General features: G+C 40.2%; 1 protein-coding gene across 4 annotated transcripts in view; it reads right to left on the minus strand.

Moving 5' to 3' along the window:
* Window positions 1–26,901, minus strand: part of DCC (DCC netrin 1 receptor) — a 983,595-nt gene that overhangs the window by 149,571 nt on the left and 807,123 nt on the right. For all 4 annotated transcript variants that reach the window (XM_080683404.1, XM_080683403.1, XM_080683405.1 and 1 more), the window contains exons 13-14: window positions 21,079–21,220; window positions 11,256–11,366 (exon numbers count right to left, since the gene is read on the minus strand). In XM_080683404.1, the coding sequence (XP_080539530.1) occupies window positions 11,256–11,366; window positions 21,079–21,220 (253 nt within the window). The remainder of the gene's footprint in view (window positions 1–11,255; window positions 11,367–21,078; window positions 21,221–26,901) is intronic.

Below are 26,901 nucleotides of genomic sequence, written 5' to 3' on the forward strand. Positions count from 1 at the left end.
ATAAACCTTAAGGAAAATAATAAGATAAATGAAAGGGATTGTTTAATATTTAAATTAGCCAGTCAAAGAAAGACAAATACCATATTCACTTATATGTGGACTCTAATGAACAAAATATATTGACGAACAAAACAGAAACAGAGGCATGGATACGTGTTAGATTTTTCATAATTCAGAATAGCCCATTTGTGTTCTGCTATTCACTTCTTAATATAACAACAGAAATGAAAATTTTCCTTATCCTACTATGTGAGTGAGTTTTCTCCAGTGCAGATGATGTTAAAAAGCATGAAAACAGTTACTACTAGAATGAACTATAAAACATTGACTCAGAAAATCTGCTGTGGAAGGTGTGGAATACTCTTTGGGGGCTGAAACAGAAATTCGCTACTCAGAAGTACATGAAAGATTTCACAAATACCTCTAGGACAATGAGTGCACATATAAGGCATAGATAAGTATTAAGGCAATTATTGAAATCACTTGAAACCAAAGAACACATTTGGCCTGAAATATGCAAATTAATGAGGCCCAAAATTTCTACAGGAGTCTGAATTATAAAGATAAGTAGGTCAATTGCCATTCTTGATGATACGATGAAATTATGGATCCTTAGTTTAATTTGTTTCTAAAGGACAGTTATTATTCTTTCAGTGGTGATTACAGATTTCCACTAATGAGTAATGTTCATATATAACACACTAGGAAATTTATCAGATTAATCCCTGTGAATTTTCAACAATTACTGTGGATTGCCTATGTGCCAGTCATAGTATTATAGGACTAAGTAGGGGGATATAATTTTGAGAAGGTAAGACCACAAAATAAAAAATGAAAGAATAAACAAGGAAATCAAGAGATCTTGGTAAGTGCCAGCTGGTGGCATAGTAATTGACTCACCAATGAAGGCATCACTGGTAGAGTCTATGGTGAATGATCAGAAAGAGCCAGTCAAGCAAACAAAAGGGTGGAAAGCTTTATAGGCAGAGAGAACAAGTACTGGAGAAGTCTTATAGCAAGAGTGAGATTGGTATGAAAACAAAACAAGCCCACTGGCATGGTTCAGTGGTTGAGCATTGACCTATGAACCAGGAGGTCATGGTTCAATTCCAGGTCAGGGCACATGCCCGGTGTTGCGGGCTCGATCCCTGATGTGGGGCATGCAGGAAGAGCCGACCAATGGCTCTCTCTCATCATTGATGTTTCTTTCTTTCTCACTCTCTCTCTCTCTCTCTCTCCCCCTTCCTCTCTGAAAACAATAAAAAAAGAAAAAGAAAACAAAAAAGCAAAGAGGGTCATTGTACCTGGATCATAGAGGGTAAGAAGGAAAATGAAGAAGATAAAAAGGGAGTCACCCAATGGGAATGTAAAATGGTGCAGTTACTATCCTATCTAATAAAAGAGTAATATGTAAATTAACCATCACTCTGCTACACCCACACTCCACTATGCCCACCAGCCAATCAAGAGCGAGTATGCAAATTAACCCAACCAAGATGGCTGTGGCCACTGAGCGAGCAGGAGGCTTGGGTTTCCCCGGTAATGGGGGAAGCCAAGGTTTCTGCACACCCTGGCCAGCCTAGGCCTCCACTCGAGGCTACAAAGTTTCAATTATAGAAGATAAATAAATCCCAGATACCAGGGCCTCTGCTTGGGTCGCTGGGGGGCGTGGCCAGCCTGCAAACCACCAAAGGCCCCTCACCCAGGTCACCCCATGCCCCAACGGAACCCCCACCCTGATCTAGGACACCCTTCAGGGCAAACCAGCCGGCCCCCACCCATGCACCAGGCCTCTATCCTATCTAATAAAAGAGTAATATGCAGATTGACCATCACTCCAACACACAAGATAGCTGCCCCCATGTGGTCAAAGATGGCGGCCCCCATGTGGACACAAGATGGCTGCCACAAGATGGCCAGCAGGGGAGGGCAGTTGGGAGGGACTAGGCCTGCAAGGGAGGGCAGTTGGGGGCAATCAAGCCTGCAGGGGAGGGCAGTTAGGGGTGACCAGGCTGGCAGAGGATGGAAGTTGGGGGCAACTGGGCCTGCAGGGAAGGGCAGTTGGGAGGGACCCAGGTCTGCAGGGGAGAGAGTTGGGGGGGACCAGGCCTGCAGAGGAGGGCAGTTAGGGGTTACCAGGCCTGCAGGGGAGGGCAGTTAGGGGCAAACAGGCTGTCAGGGGAGCAGTTAGGCATCAATCAGGCTGCCAGGGGAGTGGTTAAGGGGTGATCAAGCTGGCAGGCAGAAGTGGTTAGGGGCAATCAGGAAGGCAGGCAGGTGACCAGTGGGAGCCAGCAGTCCTGGATTGTTAGAGGGATGTCCGACTGCCCGTTTAGGCCCGATCCAGGTAGGGCAGTCGGACATCTCTCTAGGGATCCCAGATTGGAAAGGGTGCAGGATGGGCTGAGGGACACCCCCCCCCGTGCACGAATTTCATGCACTGGGCCTCTAGTGCTAATATAAAACCACAACACAAACAAACTGGTTTATCTTATTTTATAAAAGCTTTATGCAAGCTTTTATTTTGGTACAAGCATACTTCTCTTTGTCAATGATTCCAACTACAACCAAAAAATTCTTCTGGCAACTGTATTAATTTCCCATTGCTGCCATACCTTGTGGTTTAAACAAAGAGAGAGAACTCATGGATATGGACAACAGTGTGGAGATAGTGGGGGGTGGGGGGGGAGGGGAAGGGGTGAGTGAAGGTGGAAGAAGAGGACACAGAGGAGATAAATGGTGATGGAAATAATGAAATAAAATAAATAAAACACCGCACATTTGTGATGTTGCATTCCTGGAAGTCATAGCTCCAGGATCAATCTCACTCAGCGAGCTAACTCGAGGTGTCAGCAGGGCCACGCTCCTCCTTGAGGCTTTAGAGATGATGCTTTCTTGGCTCTTTCACCTTTTTCTAGAGATTGCCCACCTTCCTTGGCTCCTGGCTCCACATTCCCAAGCTCTGCTTCTCTTGTCACATCTCTTTCTGTCACTCTGATCTCCCGCCTCCCTCTTATAAGGACCCTTGTGAGTCCATCGGGCCCACCCGGACAACACAGGATAATCCCCATGATCCTTAGCTTAATCACATCTGCCAAATCTCTTTTGTCATATGAAGGAATATTTTAAAGGACATGGACATTTTGGAAGCCATTATTCAGCCTACCACGACTCGCAATATTTTCCTTTCCTTCCTCTTCCCCTTCCCCTCCCCTTCCCCTTCCCCTTTCCTTTTCTTTCCTACCTCCCTTCTTTCTCTTCCCCTTTTTCTTCCTCTCTCCCTCTCTCCCTCCCTTCCTCTCTTCCTCTTTCCGTCCCTCTGTCTCTCTCTCTTTCCCTCCCTCCCTCCTTCCCTCCCTCCCTCCCTCCCTTCTTTCTTTTTTCTTTCTATTCTTCAATTTTTTCCCAAGTAGTCAAGGCTTATTTTTCTAATTTCTCATTCTTCTGCCAAGAGATATTCCATTTTTCAGAGTCCACTTTTTGAATGAGTTTGACAGTTTTATTATGTAATGTTCCTTCTTTCTGGGTGGTCTCATCATCTTCCATTTTATCAGTACTGTGGAAATAGCTTTATGCATTTCTTCTCACTTTTTTAAAATGAATGAATTTGTGACAATCCCATTTCATTCAACAATTACTTGATCTGGCTAGTAGGGCTGGAAATTAGAGACTGCTCCTAGGTTCACCATTTTTGCTACATCCCATTTGTATTTTCAGGAGTCTCTGCAATGCAAATTCTTGCTAGCCAATCTCCTCCATTTCAGGGTAGAAGTTTAATTTTAAAGTACATTATGACAGATATGCATAGCAGTTTCTATCTGCTCACTTCAAAATTTTTTTTTTTGGGGGGGGGGGCATCACATAGGTTTCCCCCAGCTTAATTTCCTAGAACAGTGATTTTGAACCTTTTTCATCTCATGGCACACATAAACTAATTACTAAAATTCTGTGGCACACCAAAAAATATATTTTGCCAACATGACAAAAAGTAGGTATAATTTTAATGAATTCACACTGGACATCTATTGTTGTATTGGCTGTTGTCACTTATTTATTTGACAACCTAAGGGAAAAGAAGTCAGTGGTCCTGACTAAGTAGTCAGGTATTGGGTGTTGTAAGTTCTTGCCGCACACTGGTAAAAAATCGCTATCCTAGAGGGCACTTTGTTCAACTTCATCACAAATCCTCTCATACTGTTCGTTATGCAAGACATTTACATGAGAACTTTGGGGAATTCTAACAATCTTGCCTTTTTTAAGCTGAAGTTTTGAGGCACAAATTAAATATTTTACAACTTCCCAGCTGTTATTGCCAACATGGTTTCAGGCAAACCTGAACAAACAGTGAGGTTTGTCCTATAATCACTTTAACAAAACATCCTAATTAAAGGGTGATCCATGAGGAATAGGGGTGTTTCTCTAAGTTACTGTTGATCGTCAACTGCTTAAGCCAAGCAGAGCATGCAGGAGGAAGTCCAGAAGCCACAGGAGACAGAATTGCTTTCTGCTCTCTGCACCAACCACTGTGTCTGTGCAGCTAATTGCAGGGCTCAGAGTTACCACCTAAGGAGGAGATCACCCCATTGGGGTTCACCAAGAGACTCCAAAGCCGTGGGGGAAAGTAATGTAGCCCAAGGCACCTAGAGAGGGCTAACCCTGCAGCTCCCTTCCAATGCAGGTTTTTTTGGCTACAGCAATGTCTTTCATTTCGGTTGGTTTTCAATCCCTTCTTCATATGTACAATTTATGAAATATCAAGCAAGTTTAATATCAAAATTTCTGACTTTGGAATGTTTAGAATTCAAAGTTTTCTAACATTAGCCATGAAAGATTTGGTAGAACTCACTTATATCTTATTTTATGGTTTAAACATATACATGAATAAGTTTAGATGGGATGGGGTGAATATTTTTAAAAAATCTCCTTGATATCCTATATAATAAAAAAGGTAATATGCAAATTGATCATCACACCCTCACAAGATGGCTGCCTATGACCGGGGGCGGGGGTGCAGTTAGGGGCAACCAGGCCAGCAGGGGGGCAGTTGGGGGCGATTAGGCTGGCGGGGGGGGGGGCAGTGAGGGGCAACTAGGCTGGTGGGGGGACAGTTGGGGGCGACCAGGCCAGCAGAAGGGGCAGTTTGGGGTGACCAGGCTGGCGGGGGGGGGGGGGCAGTAAGGGGTGACCAGGCCGGCGGGTGGGGGGGCAGTTAGGGGTGATCAGGCCGGCATGCAGAGGCAGTGAAGGGTGATCAGGCTGGCGAGGAGGGGGGAAGTTAGGGGCGACCAGGCAGGCAGGCGAGTGATTACGAGCCAGTGGTCCAGGATTGTGAGGTGGATGTCCGATTGCTGGTTTAGGCCTGATCCCCTAACCCAGCAGTCGGACATCCCTTGAGGGGTCCCAGATTGGAGAGGGTGCAGGCTGGGCTGAGGAACCCCCCTGCCCCCATGCAAGAATTTTGTGCACTGGGCCTCTATTCCTATATAATAAAAGTGTAATCTGCAAATTGACTGAATGGCCAAACAGCGGAACGACCATCCGGACGACCATCTAGGACCACACTATGACACCCACTGGCACCAGGCCAGCCAAGGCAGGTGTGATGCAATTGGGGGCCTGGCCTTCGCCCCATGATTGCTCCGCAGAGGGAAGCCCAGGCTACGGACTGGTGGGCTGCAGCAGGTAGGCTGGGCCTTCCTCTGCAAGGGAAGCCCGGGTCCTGGGTGCCAGAGGGAAGCCAGTGCTGGCAGTCGGGGGAAGGCCTACTCTTGCATGAATTTCGTGCATCAGGCCTCTAGTTCATATGTATTTTGCAAGCCATTAGGCTGAGTTTTCCTTTGGAGCTACTAGTGACCAACTCTGAAGTTGTATACTTGTCCAGATATATTAATTCCCATCAAGATTCATACTTTTTAATATTTGAATAACACAGATATGAAAGTTAGAAAAATAGGATGGAGGATGAGAAATTTAAATCATTTTAGGGGAGAGGAAGGGAGAGGGGAGAGAGAGATAGAAACATCAATCATGAGAGCGAATCATTGATTCTCAGTGCAAAGAGGCCATGAGTCAATAAATTGAGAAGGCCTTAGGACCAATATGTCTGGTCCTCTTAATTTCTTACAGCAAGCAAATCATTGCTTTACAAAGTACATGAAACACCTCTCACCCTGGCTGGTTTGGCTCAGTGGATAGAGCATCGGCCTGCAGACTAAAGGGTCCTAGGTTTGATTCCGGTGAAGGGCACATGCCCGGATTGCAGGCTTGATCCCCCCCCCCCAGTAGGGGGCATGCAGGAGGCAGCCAATCAATGATTCTCTCTCATGATTGATGTTTCTATCTCTCTCTCCCCTCTCCCTTCCTCTCTGAAATCAATAAAAAAGTATATTAAAAAAAAAAAAGAGCCGAAACCGGTTTGGCTCAGTGGATAGAGCGTCGGCCTGCGGACTCAAGGGTCCCAGGTTCGATTCCGGTCAAGGGCATGTACTGTGGTTGCGGGCACATCCCCAGTGGGGAGTGTGCAGGAGGCAGCTGATCGATGTTTCTCTCTCATCGATGTTTCTAGCTCTCTATCCCTCTCCCTTCCTCTCTGTAAAATATCAATAAAATATATCAAAAAAAAAAGAAACACCTCTCTCCCACAACCATATGGTTAAATGCCCTGAAATGGCTATTAGTTTCCATTTTGTTTTTAAGGTGAACAATTTCAAAGCATAATTCATAACAGTACTATGTATAAGCAGTATCAACCCTACTCACTATCTTCTATTAATTTTTATTTACCTTTTTGTGATGGTACCTTGTGGGCAAGGTCCCAATTGCCTAAGCAATTATCATCCCTATAGCGAAGTGGAAGAATGAGAAAAGAGACAATATTTGAAATGTGTTAAGATTATTGACGGGTAAATGAGTAACATTGGAAAGAATGAGGATGAATTTTGAACCAATATTGGCAGAAATAATTTTCCTAAAGGCATTCTTTTAGAAGAATATCTCCTATGCTGCCTCACATACCTTCCTTGTATACCTAGTCAACCCCTTTCCCTGAAGTTTCTAGCTCAAGTGTTATTTGTTTTCATGAAGTCTTTGCAACCAGTGCAGCCATTACCTGTTTATCCCTCAAGAGAGCTGCTCCCATCTCTTTCACGTCTGTACCCCCCCCGCCCCCACTTGGCACACTTGAGGTTCTTAATTATATTTAACTAGAGGCCCAGCACACACGAAATCGTGCGTGGTTAGGGTCCCTAGGCCTAGCCTGGCCTCCGTCCCATGGCCTCTGCTGCCCTGCGACGCTACGTGAAGCTCCCCACCCCGGGATGCTCCGCAATGCTCGTGGCCCTCGACTGCTCCGGGAGGCTCCCCTGACCCCACAGCTGCTCCGCGAAACTCCCCCACCCTGCGACTGCTTCGCGAAACTCGCTGCCGCCTGGGTGACTGCTCCGCTAAGCTCATGGCCAGCCTACCCCCATCGCTCAACAGTCCCCAGTCCTGCTCCGCTGCCAGCACCCCCTCATGGTGAGCGGCTTGGGGGCTGGGGGAGATGGGGGACCGAGAGGTGCTCCATTCACTTCATGGTGACCGGTTGCCCTTTTGGTCGTGACGCCACCTAGCTCTTTATATATATTACGATAATAACTGCATCACCACTAAAATGAAGAAAAGGTAAGGAGGTATGCTGCATTCATAAGAAGGACGTTATGAAGCCACAGGCTTGGAAATGTTCCAGCACATTCAATTAAGCAGCATTGATTAGGACTCTGCTCATGGGCCCAGCATAGAGATTCTTCATCAAAATAGATACGTGAATTGGATTATGGTAAGATTGCATGGACATAAAAAGCATGCAGGGAAAGAAAAGTTTTGTCCATCCCAGGAGCTGTGACACTACATTTTAGTTTCACGTAGATGGTGAGTCATTCGAGTGAAGGGAAGGAGCACATGAGTCAAGTGGAGAGCCCCATCCATCCTGGGTGTTTTATGGGACCTTCGGCACCTCTGCCCCATTTATCTCCACTTCTTCTGGTAAGAGATATAGTCTCTGGGTTTGGGTAAATGATATGACCTCATTTCTTAGAATACTTTGCCTTGAATCACTGTCTCCCATTGTCCCAGGGTCAGTTCCAGAGCATTCGTGGAGGCTCTGCTCTGACAATCTGCACTGGACATTCACTCACAAACCGGGTCTGGAGTCTCAGCTCCCCAGTTACTTATAAACTTTAAAAGTTAAATCGAAAAATATGGTATCTGTATAGCATATCCTAATTGTCTTTTTATTCTTTAGAGAAAACCAATCACATCCTCCTGACTTTAGGCCCAGCTATCTTGGCCTCCTTGCCATACTTCTACCACCAACTGGGCTCCAGTATCAGGATGTGGTTTCTTTCTGGTCCTTCTGCCTGAAGGGCTCTTGTCTGATCTAAACATAAGGCTGCCTCCCTCACTGCCTTAAGGTCTGTGCATATATTTTACCTAATCAAAGAGATCTTCTCAACCCCCTATGGTCAGACAGTAGTTCCTAACCATTTGCTATTCACTCTACCATGCTTTGTTTTTCTTTAGAGCATTTATCACTATTTCTATCTCAATAAAATGTATAAACATTGAGAGTAGGGACCTTATTTATTGCTTCATCCCCTATACCTAAAATAATGGCTGTTTATATATAGGCCTTCAAGAAGAAACACATGTTGAATAAATAAATTCATAAATTAATGTTCCCGCTAACCTACTAGTGAAGGGTATGAGCTTTGTGAATTGCCACTGTGTAGCTCCACAACTTCTCAATTTATATTACCTACGACAAGTTAAAGAATAAGTCTATAAACGGTAAAAGCTATGTCTCAAGTAAAACAGAAAAATAAGGTATATTTGTATAGCTTAAATAACATCTTCTAGGATTCAAGTTATTTTTCCACAAAGTATAATATTACCTCTAGGGTTGTCCCAACTAGATTGGCCCAAGTTTGCCTACTTCTAATACATTGTCTTTGTTTGTTTCTGCCAGAGTGATCTCCTCAAAATGCACATGTAATTTAGTCACTATTTTAAAAAGCCCATTAATGACTTGCTTAGGCTAAAGCATATTATTGCTTTAATTATATTCCTGGGACAGAGTTCAAACTCCTTAATTTACTCTTGTCAGATTTAGAACCTGAGTATCTTACAAACATCATCATATGTCATCTCTGTGTTTTAGTCTTGATGGCTTTTTTCCCCAGGCCCCCAACAGTTCTATTGTCTGTCTTGACTTTTTACCTGCATTTACCTTGCCCTCTCTTCTTCCTCCCTCAATTTCTAATGCATGCTTTGGCGCAGCTAATTCCTGTTCATTCAAGTCTCAGTTTAAATGCAAACCTTGATCATGTTTGTCTATTTGCCTATTAATCTATCTTTCTATCCATCCTATGTTAATAAGAGGGATACAGCCAATATTCAACTGGCTTTGAACTAAAAAGTAGCAATTTCCTATTACTTCACCACGAATGTTTGTCTTTCTTTGTTATATTCTAAGATCCGCAAGCAAAAGATCATGTCTTCCTTATTTATTATTCTAGCCTCAGAGCTAAACACAGTGCCTAAAGCTTAGTACATTTTCTTTCAATATTCTTTGAATGAATGTGCTGTCCCATGTCAGTGATTACCATTATTGTGGAAACAGCATTTGTTTATTATTTTAGTGCTGTCACAATTACTTTGTAAAATCTAATCAGTGACTATATTAAAATCACGAATGAGGATAGATTCTTTAGAAAGAGAAAAAGGGAAAGGTCAAAGAGGAGAAAAATGAGAAGGAAGAGTTTGAGAAAGAGAAAGGGAGGACAGACTTGAGAAAGGGTGATGGAAGAAGAACCAAAACAAGAATAAAAATGAGAAGGAAAGGAGGAAGAGAGAAAGAGGACAGAAAAAGGAAAGAATATAGAACTAATAGGCCTAATAGTAATTTCACTGTCCCTTATTTAGAAAGTTGTCTTGTGTCATCATATTTTCAATACACATGTATTTCTTCTTATTATTTTAATCCTTGTCTGAGGATATGTTTTTATTAATTTGAGAGAGAGAGAGGAATCAAGAGAGAGAGAAACATCAATGTGAGAGAGAAACATCCATATCTGCCCCCACTGGGAATCGAACTCTCAACCTTTTGGTCTAAGGGGTGAGTTTCAACCAACTGAGCCAATAGGCTAGGACCACATGTATTCATTCTTTTAGCCATTTTTTTCTTGGTCCCAGTTTTGATCACCTAGCTTTAAGTTTACAGATCACAATTTCTTTTTTCAAGTATCACTCATTTGCATGAATTTCTACCTCTTTCACTTGTAAGTTGTAATCTCTATAGTATATTTTTGTTTTATTATTTAGATGTTTTTTCTGTTGTTTTCATTCCTTTCTCTTGATTTTTATTTTCTTATTTAGCTATATGATATATATTTTTAAATATATATATTTTTTATTGATATTTTACAGAGAGGAAGGGAGAGGGATAGAGAGTCAGAAACATCGATGAGAGAGAAACATCGATCAGCTGCCTCCTGCACACCTCCCAGTGGGGATGTGCCCGCAACCAAGGTACGTGCCCTTGACCGGAATCGAACCTGGGACCCCTCAGTCCGCAGGCCGACGCTCTATCCACTGAGCCAAACCGGTTTCGGCAGCTATATGATATTTTTATTTCACAAAATATTTCTCATCTTCTAATTTTGAAAAATTTGCTTATATTTAATTTAGTGTTTGATTTTTATATGAATCACAATAACTATCAAATCAAGAAAGTAAAGTAGATTGTCCTTTATACAAAAATTAAGTGTCAAATATTAATAACCATAACATAAACAAAAAATATAAATTGCTGTTTTGCATAAGCATCATAAAACAGCAAAAAAACTATGCAAAGTAATTATATTTCATGATAATTATCAGAAATTGTAGCAGTTCCTGTGACAAAAATGTTTAAGGTCAACTATTCAAAGTAAATATAAAAAAGGTAACTTCAAATTATCTTTAAAAAAGTAAAGATAAGGATATACTTAATGCATAATTAATTTATATGAGGATATACTTAGTGCATAATTAATTTATATTTACATGGCATTGTTGAAGACTATACTCATTAAAGGTTTTTGATTTTGCATTTAAGATATAGAAAAAATAAATAACCCCCATGATGGAGTTCATTAACTTTTTAAAAGAGAGTCTTTGAAGCTGAGGTAGCAAGGAAGATAGAAGTCAGAGTGATAATGATTGAGGAAAGGTCTTACCATCCAGATCATTCTCTGGGGTCTCCACTGTGTACCAGTTGGAAGCTGGTCCCGTGCCATTGACTGTCATGGCTGATACTTGAAAACTGTACTGACTTCCTTTCTCCAGTCCTAGGAAAGAGTTTTCCACAAAGAAAAAAATACTGAGTAACTATTTCTAGCTGAGTTTCAAAACTTTTAGTTAAATTTTAACAACTGTAGACATGCTTTATGTTGTTTGTGAGGGCTGAGGTAATTATTGTTATTTTGGCCAAAAGGTCAGACATATTATAGCAAGAACTCAAATTATTTTTCATATATTCTTATTTATTTTGGTCCAGTTTATAAAAATGTATCCCTGAAAATAGCCTGAGGGTAGATGCAGAATATAAAATATGAACGATGAAGAAATAATCAGAAATAGCAAGGATCATTTTTCCTCACAGTCCAGAAGAGGCTTGCCTATAAATCAAAAACCATCAATCTAAAAATTTATGTCTTCATCATCCATTCAAGGTCAGTGATTATGTTTTATTTGGGCAAAGCAAAAAGAATCCAAAGCTACTGCACTTCAGCAAAAAATATTAGGGCTTTCATCTCCCAAAACCATCACAAGGCATACTTTGTTTCGCATTGCTTCTATAATAGAGCATGACACCAGTCTATCTCTATGATAATTTGTACATATAATATTGTATACCAGAGGCTAATTTTAGAGTACAGGTAGATGAGAGAGCCCGTGGATCATTAGTGTGATATGTGTTAATTTTTTATGTAAATAATTTTCCTTTTAGCTGAATCGCTAGTAGCTCATTAACACAACAAATTACTGTAAAACAGATGACACCTGTCAAAGGAACATGTGACTTTTTTGAGATGTTGAGGACTCAGTTGAAATTGACAAGTCCTTAAATCTCAAGGTGTTGAACAACCCTGATAAAGATAGAAATGTAATCCCTCTTTGCTTTTTTTTTATTATTAATCACAAATGGCACACACATTTGTTGCCCAGGAAAATTCAGAAGGAAAATAAACTACTGGGGATATGAGGCTTATATCATGTACGACATTATGCATTTGCAGATTTTTTTTGCATAGGAGAATGAACAAATGTTGGTATTCAGGGGGACTATCACTTACTACTCAGAGGAGATAGTGTTTTAAGTGATGGATGGAATGGACTTCTTAATGTCAAGGGACAACTGCCATCAATAAATAGTACCATTAGAGAAGACAACTTGATTAACACACACACACAAAGGTATCTATAACACAAAATGTGCTATTAAGGACTTCCGATTTTATAAGATAGACTGAAGCTCCATGAAGACATGGCCTGAGAATGGTGTTGGTCCTGTTTTTGTTATTACTGGAATTGTAACTGTATATCCACAGAGCCCACCACAGTGCCTGACACCTGAAAGGCAGACACAGAAAGCAACTACTGAAAGATCCATGACACACAACGAAAATATAATGCTGAAATGCACTGTCCAACCTCATCAGGAAGGTGGCAAACACATACTTTTGAACGTAAGATCTTTGTCATGCCTCAAGCAGGCTCATTGCTCACTGTGTTTTGTCCTTTGGTTATCTGCTATTGGTTAACTAGAGGCCCAGTGCACGAAATTCGTGCACGGGGGTGGGGGTATGTCCCTCAGCCCAGCCTGCACCCTCTCCAATCTGGGACCCCTTGAGGGATGTCCGACTGCCCGTATAGGCCTGATTCCAGTGGGATCAGGCCTAAATGGGCAGTCAGACATCCCTCTCACAATCCAGGACTACTGGCTCCCAACTGCTCGCCTGCCTGCCTTCCTGATTGCCCCTAACCGCTTCTGCCTGCCAACCTGATCACCCCCTAACCACTACCCTGCCAGCCTGATTGATGCCTAACTGCTCCCCTGCCAGCCTGTTTGCCCCTAACTGCCCTCCCCTGCAGGCCTGGTCACCCCTAACTGCCCTCCCCTTCAGGCCTGGTCACCCCTAAATGCCCTCCCCTCCAGGCTTGATCACCCCCAACTGCCCTCCCTTGCAGGCCTGGTCCCTCCCAACTGCCCTCTCCTGCTGGCCATCTCGTGGCAGCCATCTTGTGTCCACATGGGGGCAGCCATCTTGTGTGTTGGAGTGATGGTCAATTTGCATATTACTCTTTTATTAGATAGGAGATAGTTGATACCTTCTTAATGAGATGTAAGTGCACAATACAGTATTGTTGACTCTAGGCACAATGGTGTACCACAGATCTCGACAACTTACACAGCTTGCATAATTGTCACTTTATACCCACGGAACAACTTCTCTTGTACTCTCTCCCTTGTCCCTGGCATTCTACACGCTACTTCTATGAGTTTGGCACTTTATACCTCCTGTAAGTAGAATCATGCAGTATTTGTCCTGCTGTGACTGACTGATTTCACTTAGCATGTCTTCCATGTTGTCACAAATGGCAGGATTTCCTTCTTTTTAAAGGCTGAAGACTATTCCATTGTATGTAGATACCACACTAAAAAAACTCCTTTCTTTGTCAGTGGACATTTGGGTTATTTCTTCATCTCGGCTATTGTGAATAATGCTGCAACAAACCTGGACGTGCAATATCCTTTTCAGATACTGATGTCAGTTCCTTTGGATGTATTCCCAGATGTGGGATTGCTGGGTCACTGGCAGCTATATTTTTAATCGGCAGTTCTATTTTTAATATTTTGAGGAATCTCTTGTTTTCAGCATAGTTTTTCTTTCAAAGTTAATGTTGGTATTATTAATGTGTAAATGTTTAAAATATTTTAATATTAATAATACTTTACAGATTCATATGACAGCCAGTCATTAAGGGAGCTAAAGATAACAATATTGTATAGTACAGGCTGTATAGAACCAGGAGTCAGGACACCTGTGATTTAGTTGGGATCATCAGTTTAACTAGTAAACAGATGTTAGCAATGTCAGCCCTTGGGCCTCTGCTGCCTTTTCAGTAAAACAAGGGGTAGAGGTGAGATGAATGGTATAGTTCAGCCTTGGGCAGACTACGGCTGGGCCGGATCCGGCTGTTCTATCCGGTTCTCTTGCTCTCCCCTCCGCTCCTTTACTTTGAATTTATATTAGTTCACACAAACACTCCATCCATGCTTTTGTTCCGGCCCTCCGGTCCAGTTTAAGAACCCATTGTGGCCCTCAAGTCAAAAAGTTTGCCCACCCCTGGTAGTTCCTGCTTTGGTTAGTCAGTCTCCAATCTCAATGAGTGTGTGTGTGTGCGTGTGTGTGTGTGTGTGTGTGCGCGCGCTTCTAAATATAATTTAGAGTGTTACTCAGCTGCTTCTAAATATAATTTAATTATAAAAAATGTATGGTGCAGGTAGCAATTCTTTTCTTAGTTGTAACAAAATTTCACTGTTGAAAGCTGATTGCCTTCTGCCTATTTTTATCTCCAACAATACTAAGCGCCTTCAAGCTTGTAATTCTTTTGTTCTATTTCTCATTTCGTAGAGCTATGGCAAGAGACTGTATATTATTCAAACAATATGATCCCCCTTTATTCTCCTAATGTTAACCTTGTTATAAAATGTCTATGTTATTGTTTTAGTTTTTCAGTCCTTGAAATATCAATGTGTTTATCATTGTTTATTCTATCTCGGCCATGAAACACAAGAAAACTCCTGAACTCAATCCCAAAGAAGCTTTTCTGAAGAGCTCTCAAAAATTCAAAAGAACACTTTAAAATATAGTTGACAGGGCTTTCCACAATAAACTGATCGTTGTGGTTTAAAATCCTTGTTATAACTCGGAATTACTTTGTTATTGCAGATGTCTCATTATCCTAGCAAAACACACACACACAACAACACACACCTGTATAACACCTAGAGGCTTGTACAAAAAAGCGTTTGCGTGTCTATACCTGAATATATATTTATATCGTCAAATGGAACATTCTGGCATTTCCAATTTTCTAACAGCCAATTCAATATGGAAAACATGGGGTCAGACCCTGTGCATTTTAAAGTGTTGTAGATCTCCATAGAAAACAATTACTCTGCCTTCTAGAAAGTGCATACGTTACTAAATGTATCCTGGGGACAAGTGAAAACCACAGCCAATCTACCATGTCCGTTCCGCGCTGACTTCTCCACGCTTTGCAGCAGTGAAGGTATGTCCACAACATGTAGAAATGCCCGGGCACCCGGGAAGCCACTCCACAGAGCAGAGGAAGGGAAGGCAGATGTTTTGTAAAACTTGTTTTTCATGTTTTCAGGGCAGAAGGCTATTTTCTGGCTCCTTTTGATTTCTTCGCTTCAAATTAAAACTGGCACTTGGGCACTTTTTTGCAATAAACATCAGTCAGTTTTAAATAGAACTGCTCGGGTTACGTTTGCGTTTTATAGGTGTCGAAATGAAGAAAGAACAGGATGAATGAAGCCTTCAGATTGGAGTCGAGAGTCCTACAAAGCTATGCAGATGAGAGCGAGCATTGGTGAGCCAGCCCAACAAGTTGAGCGATTTCTTCGCTATAAGCTGGAATGATATTAAACCAGCATGGTGATGGGTTATGTCCTGTTGATTTGAAGCTCTGATTGTCACACGTATTTTAGACGAATAAAAAATGTGGGACTAAATTATTTATTTTTGAATAAACCAAGTTTATGAGAGGATACAATTCAAAATAATTGTCCTTGAGAGAAAAATAATAGGAGGTGTCTCTGGTGAGTTGAATAGTGTCCCCCTGAACATTAGAATGTGACCTTCCTTGAATATAGGGCCCCTGCAGAGATAATAAGTTCAAGATTTCAAGATGACTCTCTCTGTCCCTCTCCCTTTCTCTCTCTAAAAATTAATAACAACATATATATTTTTAAAAAGCCCTGGCTGGTGAGGCTCAGTTGGTTGAGTGTCATCCCAGACATCTAAAGGTCACTGGTTCAATTCCCGGTCAGGGCACTTACGCAGGTTGCAGGTTTGATCTCGGTTGGGGGTATACAGGAGGCAGCTGATAAATGTATCTCTTCCTTCCTCTCTCTCTAAAAATCAATAAAAATATTTAAACTATTTCAAGATGAAATCATCCTGGATTTATGGTGGGGTATACACCATGACTGGGGTCCTTATAAGAGGAAGGTCTGCAGAGATGGAGGCAAATATTTGAGCAATGCATCTATAAGCCAAGGAATGGCAAAGAATGCCAGCAACCAGTGGAGGTTAGGAGAGAAACGTGGGATGGATGCTCTCTCAGAGCCTCCAAAGAAAACCAGCCCTGGCCTGCTGATGCATTGATTTTTAACTTCTCACTTCCTGAACTGAAAGGAAAAAAAACCTGTTGTTTTAAGCCACCACGTTTGTGGTAATTTATTATGTCAGCCCTGGGACGAATATAGGGTCTTTGGTAGTGAAAAGGCTTATGCTTGCTGTTCTCTAGATATCATTTTTTAAAAAATGTGCTGCTATGAACATAGGGGTGCATATATCCTTTCTGATTCGTGTTTCTAGTTTCTTGGTATATATCCTAGAAGTGGGATCACTGGGTCAAATGGGAGCTCCATTTTTAGTTTTTTGAGGAAACTCCATACTGTTCTCCACAGTGGCTGCACCAGTCTGCAATCCCACCAGCAGTGCACGAGGGTTCCTTTTTCTCTGCATCCTCACCAGCACTTGTCATTTGTTGATTTGTTGATGATAGCCATTCTGACAGGTGTGAGATGGTACCGTATTGTCGTTTTGATTGACATCTCTCGGATGATTAGTGACTTTGAGCATGTTTTCATAAGTCTCTTGGTCTTCCTTCTGTCTTCTTTTGAAAAATGTCTATTTACATCCTTTGACCATTTTTGGATTGGATCATTTATCTTCCTTTTGTTAAGTTGTATGAGTTCTCTAAATTTTGGAGATTAAGAAGCCCTTATTGGAAATATCATTGGCAAATATGTTCTCCCATGCAGTGGGCTTTCTTGTTGTTTTGTTGATGGTTTCTTTTGCTGTGCAGAAGCTTTTAATTTTGATGTTGTCCCATTTGTTTATTTTCTCTTTAGTTTCCATTGCCCTAGGAGCTGTATTGGTGAAGATATTGCTTCGGCATGTGTCTGAGATTTTGCTGCCTGTGGATTCCTCTAATATTTTTATGGTTTCCCATCTTATGTTTAAGTCCTAAGTGCCCATCAGCAGATGAGTGGATTAAAAAACTGTGGTACATCTACACAATGGAATACTATGCTGTGGTAAAAAAGAAGGAATTCTTACCATTTGCAACAGCATGGTTGGAACTGGAGAGCATTATGCTAAGTAAAATAAGCCAGTCAGAGAAAGATAAATAACACATGATCTCACTCATTTGTGGAATATAATGAACAACATAAACTGATGAACAAAAACCAATCCAGAGACAGAAACACATCAATCAGACCATCAAACCTCAGAGGGAAGGTAGGGGAGGGTGGGGGTAAGGGGGAGAGATCAACCAAAGGACTTGTATGCATGCATATAAGCCTTACCAATGGACACAGACAACAGGAGGGTGAGGGCATGAATGGGAGGCAGGTGGGAGGGGCAATGGGGAATAAGGACACATATGTAATACCTTAATCAATAAAGATAAAACAAAGATAAATAAAGAATAACAAGTAAAAAATGATTATACCTTCTGTAGAAAGAAAATTCTGTAAGTTTGTCTAGGGTAGTGGTCGGCAAAACGCGGCTCGCAAGCCACATGTGGCTCTTTGGCCCTTTGAGTGTTCTAACGCCACTTCTTCAAAATAGACTCGCCCAGGCCAAAAACCAACTTCTGCGCATGGGCCACGAAGTTTCAATCGCACTGTACGTGCGCGCCCACACATGGTATTTTGTGGAAGAGCCACACTCAAGGGGCCAAAGAGCCGCATGTGGCTCGTGAGCCACGGTTTGCCGACCACTGGTCTAGGGAAGTCAGAATCTTGATTTGATATCACTGAGTTTAATGTGATACTTTCCATTTGCCAAAAGCATTGCACAAATACTAAAAACATCACAGGAGCGAGTTCTTTTGGCCATGTGGCTACTGTTCCACACTGATTTTCTGGGCCCACTCACTTCTTAGCTGTCTGGTGGGACTACAGTTAGCTGTAGTGGGAGCAAATCTTCATTTTTGTAACCAAAAGTTGCAATATGACACTAGAGTCTTGACTTTGTGTTTGACACTTTACATATGCCATTAAAAATATATATTTTATTGTTATAAAAGTTAGCAGCAATCACTATTAATATTTGGTATATATTATTCTAAATATTTTCCAATGATTTCATTTTTTTGGTTTATAAATATGGGCTTATATACTAATACTGATTGAGAACTAAGTTAGTGATATAATATGTTTTAAATATTTAATATATAATTTAGTATTTTATATTACTTCATTTTCAATAGATGTACAATACTCCATGATATGATTATGTCTGAAATTTCTAGTTCACTGTCTATAATTGGATATTTAGGATCTTTTTTATTATTTGTTATTAAAGTAACAGTGCAAAGAGTTAATCATGCTTAGAGTAAAAAACTTTGCCAAAAATATGGTTGTTGAATTGGAACAAATTGCTAGAAGTTGGAAACCTAAAATTTATTCTGACACACACACACACACACACACACACACACACACGTACGTAATATACATCTGTATATAACAGATGCACATTGCTTCCAGAAATATTCTAGAAATTTTATGTCCCACAAGCAGTATATGAAAGTTCATATTTCTCTCATATGCTTTCCAGAAAAGGGTATCATCATTCATTTTTACCTTTATATTTTTAATCAAAGAAAAATGCTAACTCCTTTTTGTTTTAATTTATATTTCTCTACTAATAAGATTGAACATTTCATCATGCTTATTCAGCATTTGTAGGTCTGTAAATTGAATATCCAATCCTTAGTTTTTCTATTGGAATGCTAATAATTTAATTAATTACTTTATAAAAAGAAGTTTATTTTTGGTATTCAATCTTTTTCATTTGAGAAAGAAAAGCATTGATTAAAACAAGTTTCAGGGCCTCAAGTGCCCATATCTGTTAAAATATAAAGCTTCCATTAAATTATCCTTAGAATCTTTCTTCTGGACTAACATAAATCTTAGGAATTATGCTAAAAAATTTTCAGCAAGATTTTAAAATTTTCAGCAAGTTTTTTAAAATTTTAAAATTTCTTCCAAAGGACACATGTTCTATTAAACATAATAAAGAACCCATCTACCTCACTTCAACTTCAATTATTTTCACCTTCTTCTGACCATTTCCTCAGAGAAAAGGCATAGGATCTTGGCTTTTCTTAGGCTTTTTAAAGGCACAGTAGAGTGCCATGACTTCCACTTAGATCCAACCATACCTGCCTGGGAGATTTTTCCAGATATAAAACAAACAATACACTTTTTGGCAATCTACCTTGGAAGCTCTCATTATTATGCTAAAATGTTATAGGCATAAAAGCCAAACAACCTGAGAGGGGAAAACAGATTTCTATGAAGTTTCAGCCTGTAGGCTGAATACGATCTTGTGTGTGTGTGTGTGTGTGTGCGTGCGCGCGCTCATGTGGGTTGTGTACCTGTACTATAATTGCAAGTGGAGATTTATTGATTACTTATCACAGAAAAAGGAATAAATAAAGGGTTACTTTCTTTCTTCTCATCTGCAGTAATAGTTTACTTATGCCTTAGCTGTAAGTTATGGGTTTTAGTGTGTCTATTGTCCTAGACACGGTTTCTGTGCCACATCAGATTGGCTCAACTTCACTCACCAATCCTTGCCATGAACCACCATGATTTGCTTTGCTTCTCAAGCCACTAGCCAAAATTTATGCTCTTCTTAGGGTTATCAGGCCCTGAGTATTGCTGCTACACTAGACCCATGCACCCTCACATAGGTGCTGATTGGCAAGGAGAATTCCATGTTTGCACACTCCCTGGAGCTCTGGCATCCCAGGAAGCTGTGTGTAGGTCCAAAATCCAATCTGTGAGTGGATTTTGACTGATGATAGGAAAGAGAGAATCTGCTCACACTTGCTATCCAGCCATTGACTGTGAGACTCACAGTCTTGCAAGGGACACCATATGAGGCCAAGCAAGCTCTGTATTTGTCCTAAACTTGTGGTCAGCTCAATACTATGCCTCCATGATCTGATTTCCTTTCTCCCCTGGCTCCCTTCCCTGTCCCCTCGCTCTTGTTTTCCTGGGCTTGCACCCCCAAAGGCCTTATTTTTGAAAGCCTGCCTCAGCCTCCGTGTTCTAGGAAAGAAACTAGACTGGCATTGTATTATAATAGTTAAAGTAAATATATAATTATTAATTTTATTTTAAAAAATCCTCTAACTACTACATGAAAACTGGGTCCAGTTGTCATAGAGAAGTTTGACCTATCCAGAGTTCTACCAATATTGCTATAAAAGTGAATTACCTTGATATCTATGAAATGTAGAACAATCTATCTGTTTATTCCCCAAGCTATCCTTCTTTTCCATTTTCCAACACCATCACCACCCAGGAGATTGAGGGAAGCAAGACCAAAGTGGCTTAAACTTGGAACCATTTAGCTATTAGCTAAAATTCAGAAGTTATTTGGCTACAGGTGCTATATTGAATCAGCAATGCTGCAAAACTAAAATAGATTTAAAAAATACATGATGCACTTATTAAGCTGATGATCCAGAAATAAAATACATAGTGAAAACATTACAGAAAATATCAAGTTCAAAATATAGAGGTTATTCTTGTTCAGACTAACAAATGTCACCTGCCAGGAAAAAAATAATGTTCCCTTGAAGTGAGAATATATTTTATTCCCAAAGCATTTAATTCATCAAAAACTTGTAAGACCACACCGTGTGAACACTGACCCGTGAACAGGTACCAGAGGTTGTTTGGCTCCAGTGTTTCCATCTCACCCCTGCGGGTCGTCTTCCTGTGCCGGATTTTATAGCCGGTAATAAATCCGTTTTGTGTTCCGGAGGGAGGGGGCAGCCAGCTCACTTTGATGCTCTGTAAAAAAACAGATGCAAATTCAAACAGAGAAAGGAGGGACAACAGAGCAGCGGCAAAGAAATGACCCGAACCTAAGCATAAAGCAGAGAGGCACGAGTGCTGGGGGTTGCCCCTGAGAACCAAATTCAATGCGTTCTTACAATTGGGCGGTATTCCTATTTGTCTAATTTGGACAAAAATGCACTTCATTTGATGGACTACGTTCTTTGGGAGATAAACTAATGAATAAAAAATAATGATATATTGTCCATGGCTCCCAAAGAACTCATAGCCATAAATATATACAGAGTCATCCATCCCTTATTACCCCCTCCACATTCATGTGTGTGAACATGTTCTTTGCTCTCAAGTGTTTGAGAAAAGAAAACCAGATTCGATGAAGAAGTATACCTTCTATTTTTATTTTTCAGTGCTGCAAGGTAGTAATAGCAGATATTATCATTATTTAACAATTTTACAAAAAATGAAATTGAGGTACAGAGTAAAATGAATGGCCAAGTCACCTTGTACCACCATTGGAAGATTATCTAACTGTTGAGTCTAACATATTTTTATCCTTTCATACTAAGATAAATAATCATAGCGTGTCTCTTGGCAATTCTAATCATCTAAATTCTCCTACAAAATATTCTTGAAAGGAATAAAACTGAATTGAAATAATTAGATTTCAAGATACCCATAAGGGTAGGCCTCCCCATAAGTAGCCCTTAGCAAATCAATAAGCATTATTTTCCAAAGATTACAAGCTTATTTTTTGAAAAGTCAAAATTAATTTCAAATAAGAAATGAAAATACACGTGAAGAGATTACACCTCAGATACAGAGGTAAAACCTTATGATTACTAGTCAATGCATTGCTATGGTTTTGCTGAGTTACCTCTCTTTAATCTCATAAATGACCTTAATTTCAAGGCATATATTGAAACAGGGAGAATAATTATGCTTAGTATGTCTACCAAGTACTTGTAAATCACTTGATAAGCCTGAAGATCTTATTTATACTAATGATTACAGGAGAAATAGTTTTTGACAATTTTTTTATCACATTTGGGGATTTCCAGTGATTGTATAAATTATGCACACATAGCTGATACCTTAATATCAATGCCTACAGCAATTAATTAATAGGATCAGTTATACACTCTACATACCAATGGGTAAATTCTCTCAATGTTTATTATTTATCTTTGGAAGTAATTATATTATTCATCCTCATATGTGGGTAGCAGCTAGATTTATTAACATCTTTTATGCTTTCTTACTGATTTCAAGCAAACACCAGCAGATTGCAAAACCTTTGGTGCTCACATTCTTTCTATGCAAATTCTTCTGCACATGATATAGCTAGATGACCCAAGGCATGTTGCTTGGGGAAGTTAAATGAAAGTGTTCAGCTATTCTTTCTTATTGAATGGTCTAATGTATTTCTCTTCTGTAAGAGATCTCTTCTGCCAGGGCTCAGTAGCTCACACTCATTGCCCTTCCCTCACCAAGCCACCTAAAGCTGTCACTGTTTTAGGGACATTCTTGTAACATGACCTCGTCTTCATGGGCCAGTCTGGTAATGATTTTTATTAAAAGTACTTACCACATGACCTTTGACTTTTGAAATATCAATTCCAGTAGCTGGGACTTGACTTTTGGTCCTTTCATTACTTGAGAGGGAGAAATTAATCCTTTTCACTGTTGCAGTGAATCAAGGATTAATTTCATTTTTTTTTTTTCAGATTTGGAAAAACAGAAAAAAACTATAAAACCGAGTTTCTCCAAATTCCTCCATTTCCTCTTTGGTTAGTATCAAAAATGAATTCGCTTACAAGTAGCATTGTGGAGAGCAGTCAGGTGTATTGATTTAAAAGGAAATGTCTCAACGGCCTTTATTCCTGTTTGAGATAGTTCCATGCAATTTGGTGATGTGGTGTTGTTAGGGGCAGAAATGGAATGTTGGGGACTGGCTATTATTATAAGAAATATGAACCATGCTCTATGAACTGTGCTTGTTCTGATCTGGTTAGAAACAGCACATTCTAACCTGGCTGAGAGCTGTACGCCCTGGGACATGGGCGCTAACATCAGAATGCAGCCCATGCTCCTTTCCCAAGAGCTGCCCATCATTATGGAAAGAGTCACAACCTCGTGGCTGAAACAATCTAGTCCTGGAGGCACCCGCCCTCTGCAGCCCCCCAGCCCCAGCCTGCGTTGCTGGTTACCTGTAACCATTATACCGTGCCTGCTTTCCCATGCCTGTAACTCTTACTTTCCCACAAAATCTTTGTCTTTCTACCCAATATAAGCAGCTGGCTATGGGGAGGGGCGGAGCAGATTGTTGTGGATGACCTCCTGCTCTCCCACACTGCCAGCGTTATTGGGATCAACGCTCATACGATTCAGCCCTGTCTTTGCTTAATTGGCTCAAGTGGTGACAGGACCCCTTGGTTAGTCAGTTCCAGTATTATCCTTCTCATGGACCCTATGAATTTATTCCTTCACTCCCTTTCTCCTATAATTATGTATGGACCAATTTATTCTACAGAGTACTAGTCACATTTCTTATTGTAGCCAACGGAAAGTTCAGACCTGGGAGGTAAAAAAAAAAAAAAAAAAAAAGAGCCAGGTGGCTCAGCTGGTTGGAGTGTTGTTTCATACACTGAAAGGCTATGATTCCATTCCTGGTCAGGGCACACACCTGAGTTTTGGGTTTCATCCCTGAGAATGGCTTGTACAGAAACAACCGGTTCTCTCTTTCTCTCTCTCCCCCTCTCACTTCCCCTCCCCTCACCTCAAAAATCAGGAAAACATCTACAGGCAAGGTTTTTTAAAAAAGGAAAAAAAAAAAAAAGAAGCCCTAGGACAGGGGTGGAGATAAGAAAAATGCAAAAAAGGGAAGAGATCTAATATATATTTTTGGAGGTAGACTTGACAGGACTTGGTGATTTATCAAATGTCAAGTGTAAAGGAGGAACAATCATTAAGAATGAGTCTTAAGGTTTCAGGCATGAGCAACTCAGTATATGATAATGCATTTACTGGGACCAGATTGTCTGAAAATAACCCACTTTCACAAAAAGTTCACTGGACCTGCTGCTGGCATCAATAAATGACAATTCACAGAGGATGCAGAAACAAGGCTATCCATATCGATAATATTTGAGTTACTGGGGAAGGGCATTTTTAATTTTATAACTTAGAATAAATAATATCTCAATTTCAAAATTATATAGTAACAACAATTAATAATATTTAACCTTTGACATTTATTTAAATACTTGGTAAATATTTCTATTAATCATCTGAAATCTAATTGAATTTCAATTTGGAATTGAAATTAATTTACTAATAAGACAGTACTTTAAACTCTATTATGTTTATAAACTGTGTGAACTATTTCCAAAAACGGTTTTGCCTTTTTATAAATCCATGTACTGTATGATAATAACCAGGAATGGATTTGATAAAATGTCAGTAAGGTATTATAAAGGTCTCTCTATATTTTTTCTGCAGTTTTATACTATTTTTGCAGACTTGACATATTTTTGCCTCACTATCATAAATATGCAATCTCTTATGATCAGTGAAGTTAGAAATTTGGGGAGCATGCTGAAATTGGCATTCTTGACTTCATGTAGGAACTGTTACTCAAAATGACATAAAGCTATGCTAGCAAATATTCTGACTGGGTTCCAGACTGAAGTCTGCTAGTATTATGTAATTTTGAGTAAAACATTTGCATAATAATAAAATTATGGTTATATATAAACTAGAAGCCCAGCGTGCGAAATCGCGCGGCCCCACCCACCTGCGTCAGTCTTTGGTCATTCCGGCATTAGGCCCACCAGGTTTTTATAATATAGATTGAGTAATATTTGATTTTAAATAAAATTTTACAAACCAGTCTTAAATTCAGGCAAGGAACTCTGCTTTGTTCTATTAAAATAAAATGAAACTGACCTGTTGTGATCTCATTTAATGTTTTTGAGATAATTGTGATCTCATTTAATGTTTTTGAGATAATACAAACATTTCTTACTCAATAGGTTTGTTTAGTTTAAAAATAGGCTTCCCTTTGTCTCTGCCCTGGTGGCCTCCTGAGAGCTAGTGCCAGTGGGATTCCTTTCCAGAACTTGAGCCCGACAACTTGACCTACTCTGGAAAAATCCTGCTCTGGTTATGTAATAAGCTAAGCCACAATGGGACGATTTCTCAGGTTGCTCGACTTCAAATCATATACTGCAGCTCTACTGTGACTTGGGCCCCAGTTTTAGTAACTAGGTTTCTCTGCTTTTGCCATGCTAATCTGCCTGTCCATTAAAGACATCTAAGACATGCAGGCCTGATTCCCCCAGAAGCTAGAGTCTTATCAGTCTCAGGCTGGCTGACTACTCTCACAATACTGACTTGCCTCCCTGAACCTAGCATATTATCTGTTTTCACACTCTGAACTGCCCAAACCTACTGGCCTTCTGAGTCACCACTGGGAGCTCTTTATGGCACCATTCACCAAGCACCACTATCTATCACTCTGTTTCTCTGTAGACTGTGACCAGTCTTCCTAAAGGAACATCCCTAATTACCTTACTTACTCCTGGGCCTGGGGCACGATCCTCCTGGCACTGGCTGTGAATGCCATACTCATTCACCTCCATAGATCTATCATTTTCAGGGATATACAAGAGGCACATATCAGATTAGAAAAAATTACACACAGTGAGAAATGTCTTCTGGATTATGCTTTATTTCTTATATGTTCCATTTTTTTTATTTGTTAGCTAACTTAAACGGGGCTAAATTTAAATTGATGCTGGGAAATTTCTGTGCTCCTTTAATGAAATTCTGAGAGCTCAACCTTGATAATTCCAAGCAAAAAAAGGGAAGCAAATAACATAACATAACGTAACCCACTTCATTTTAGCTGCTCAGGGGCCTTGAACCAGCAAATGAAGGTCAAATATGGTTCCAAACCTTCACTGTGAGGTCCTCAATCTATCACTGTCCTTGGAGGCCAAGAATACAGTCGGTACACTGACAATTGGGCACTCTACTAGGCTAGTGTTTTGCGTACATTCAATGTAACGTTTTATAAGTATTCTTGGGTTATTAAAGATGAGGCTCAGAGTTCTATTAGGAGAAACATAGAAAATAGCTGAGTGGCCTGTAGAACCTTCTCTAGAGATGTGACTAATTCAACTCTGGTGCCAAACTTATATGCCCATTCTAAACAATACACACTAGTTGTCATTTAAGAATGAACTCAAAACATTAAATAAAGCTCAAATCCTAGGCTCAGGTGCATGGAAATACACTAGGATCTCCTTTATTCTTATAGCTTTGTGCTTAGAAAATCTTATTAGATGTTCTGTCTAGCATGCAGCTTTGATTTGTTGTTCAGAGAGAGAACAATGATCTGCAAATAAAAGATATTCCATAAGTATAATAAGATGGATTGCAGGAAGCATACTCTTCCATTCTCAGCTTTTCATTAACTTGCTAAGTGATGTTAGGAATTGTTTGTCTAAGGGCATCAATAGTACATTGCACCATCATCCCTAGTTGTTGAGAAATGATCAACGAGAAAAAGCTTAGAAACTTCAAAACACTGCAAAAGATAAAGTTCTACTCTTCTTTTGTAATTATTATTATTAGCAGTAGAATGCACATCTGTTTTGAATTGCACAAAAGGA

The sequence above is a fragment of the Plecotus auritus genome (genome assembly GCF_963455305.1).
Source record: "Plecotus auritus genome assembly, chromosome: 8".
Lineage (NCBI taxonomy): Eukaryota > Metazoa > Chordata > Mammalia > Chiroptera > Vespertilionidae > Plecotus > Plecotus auritus.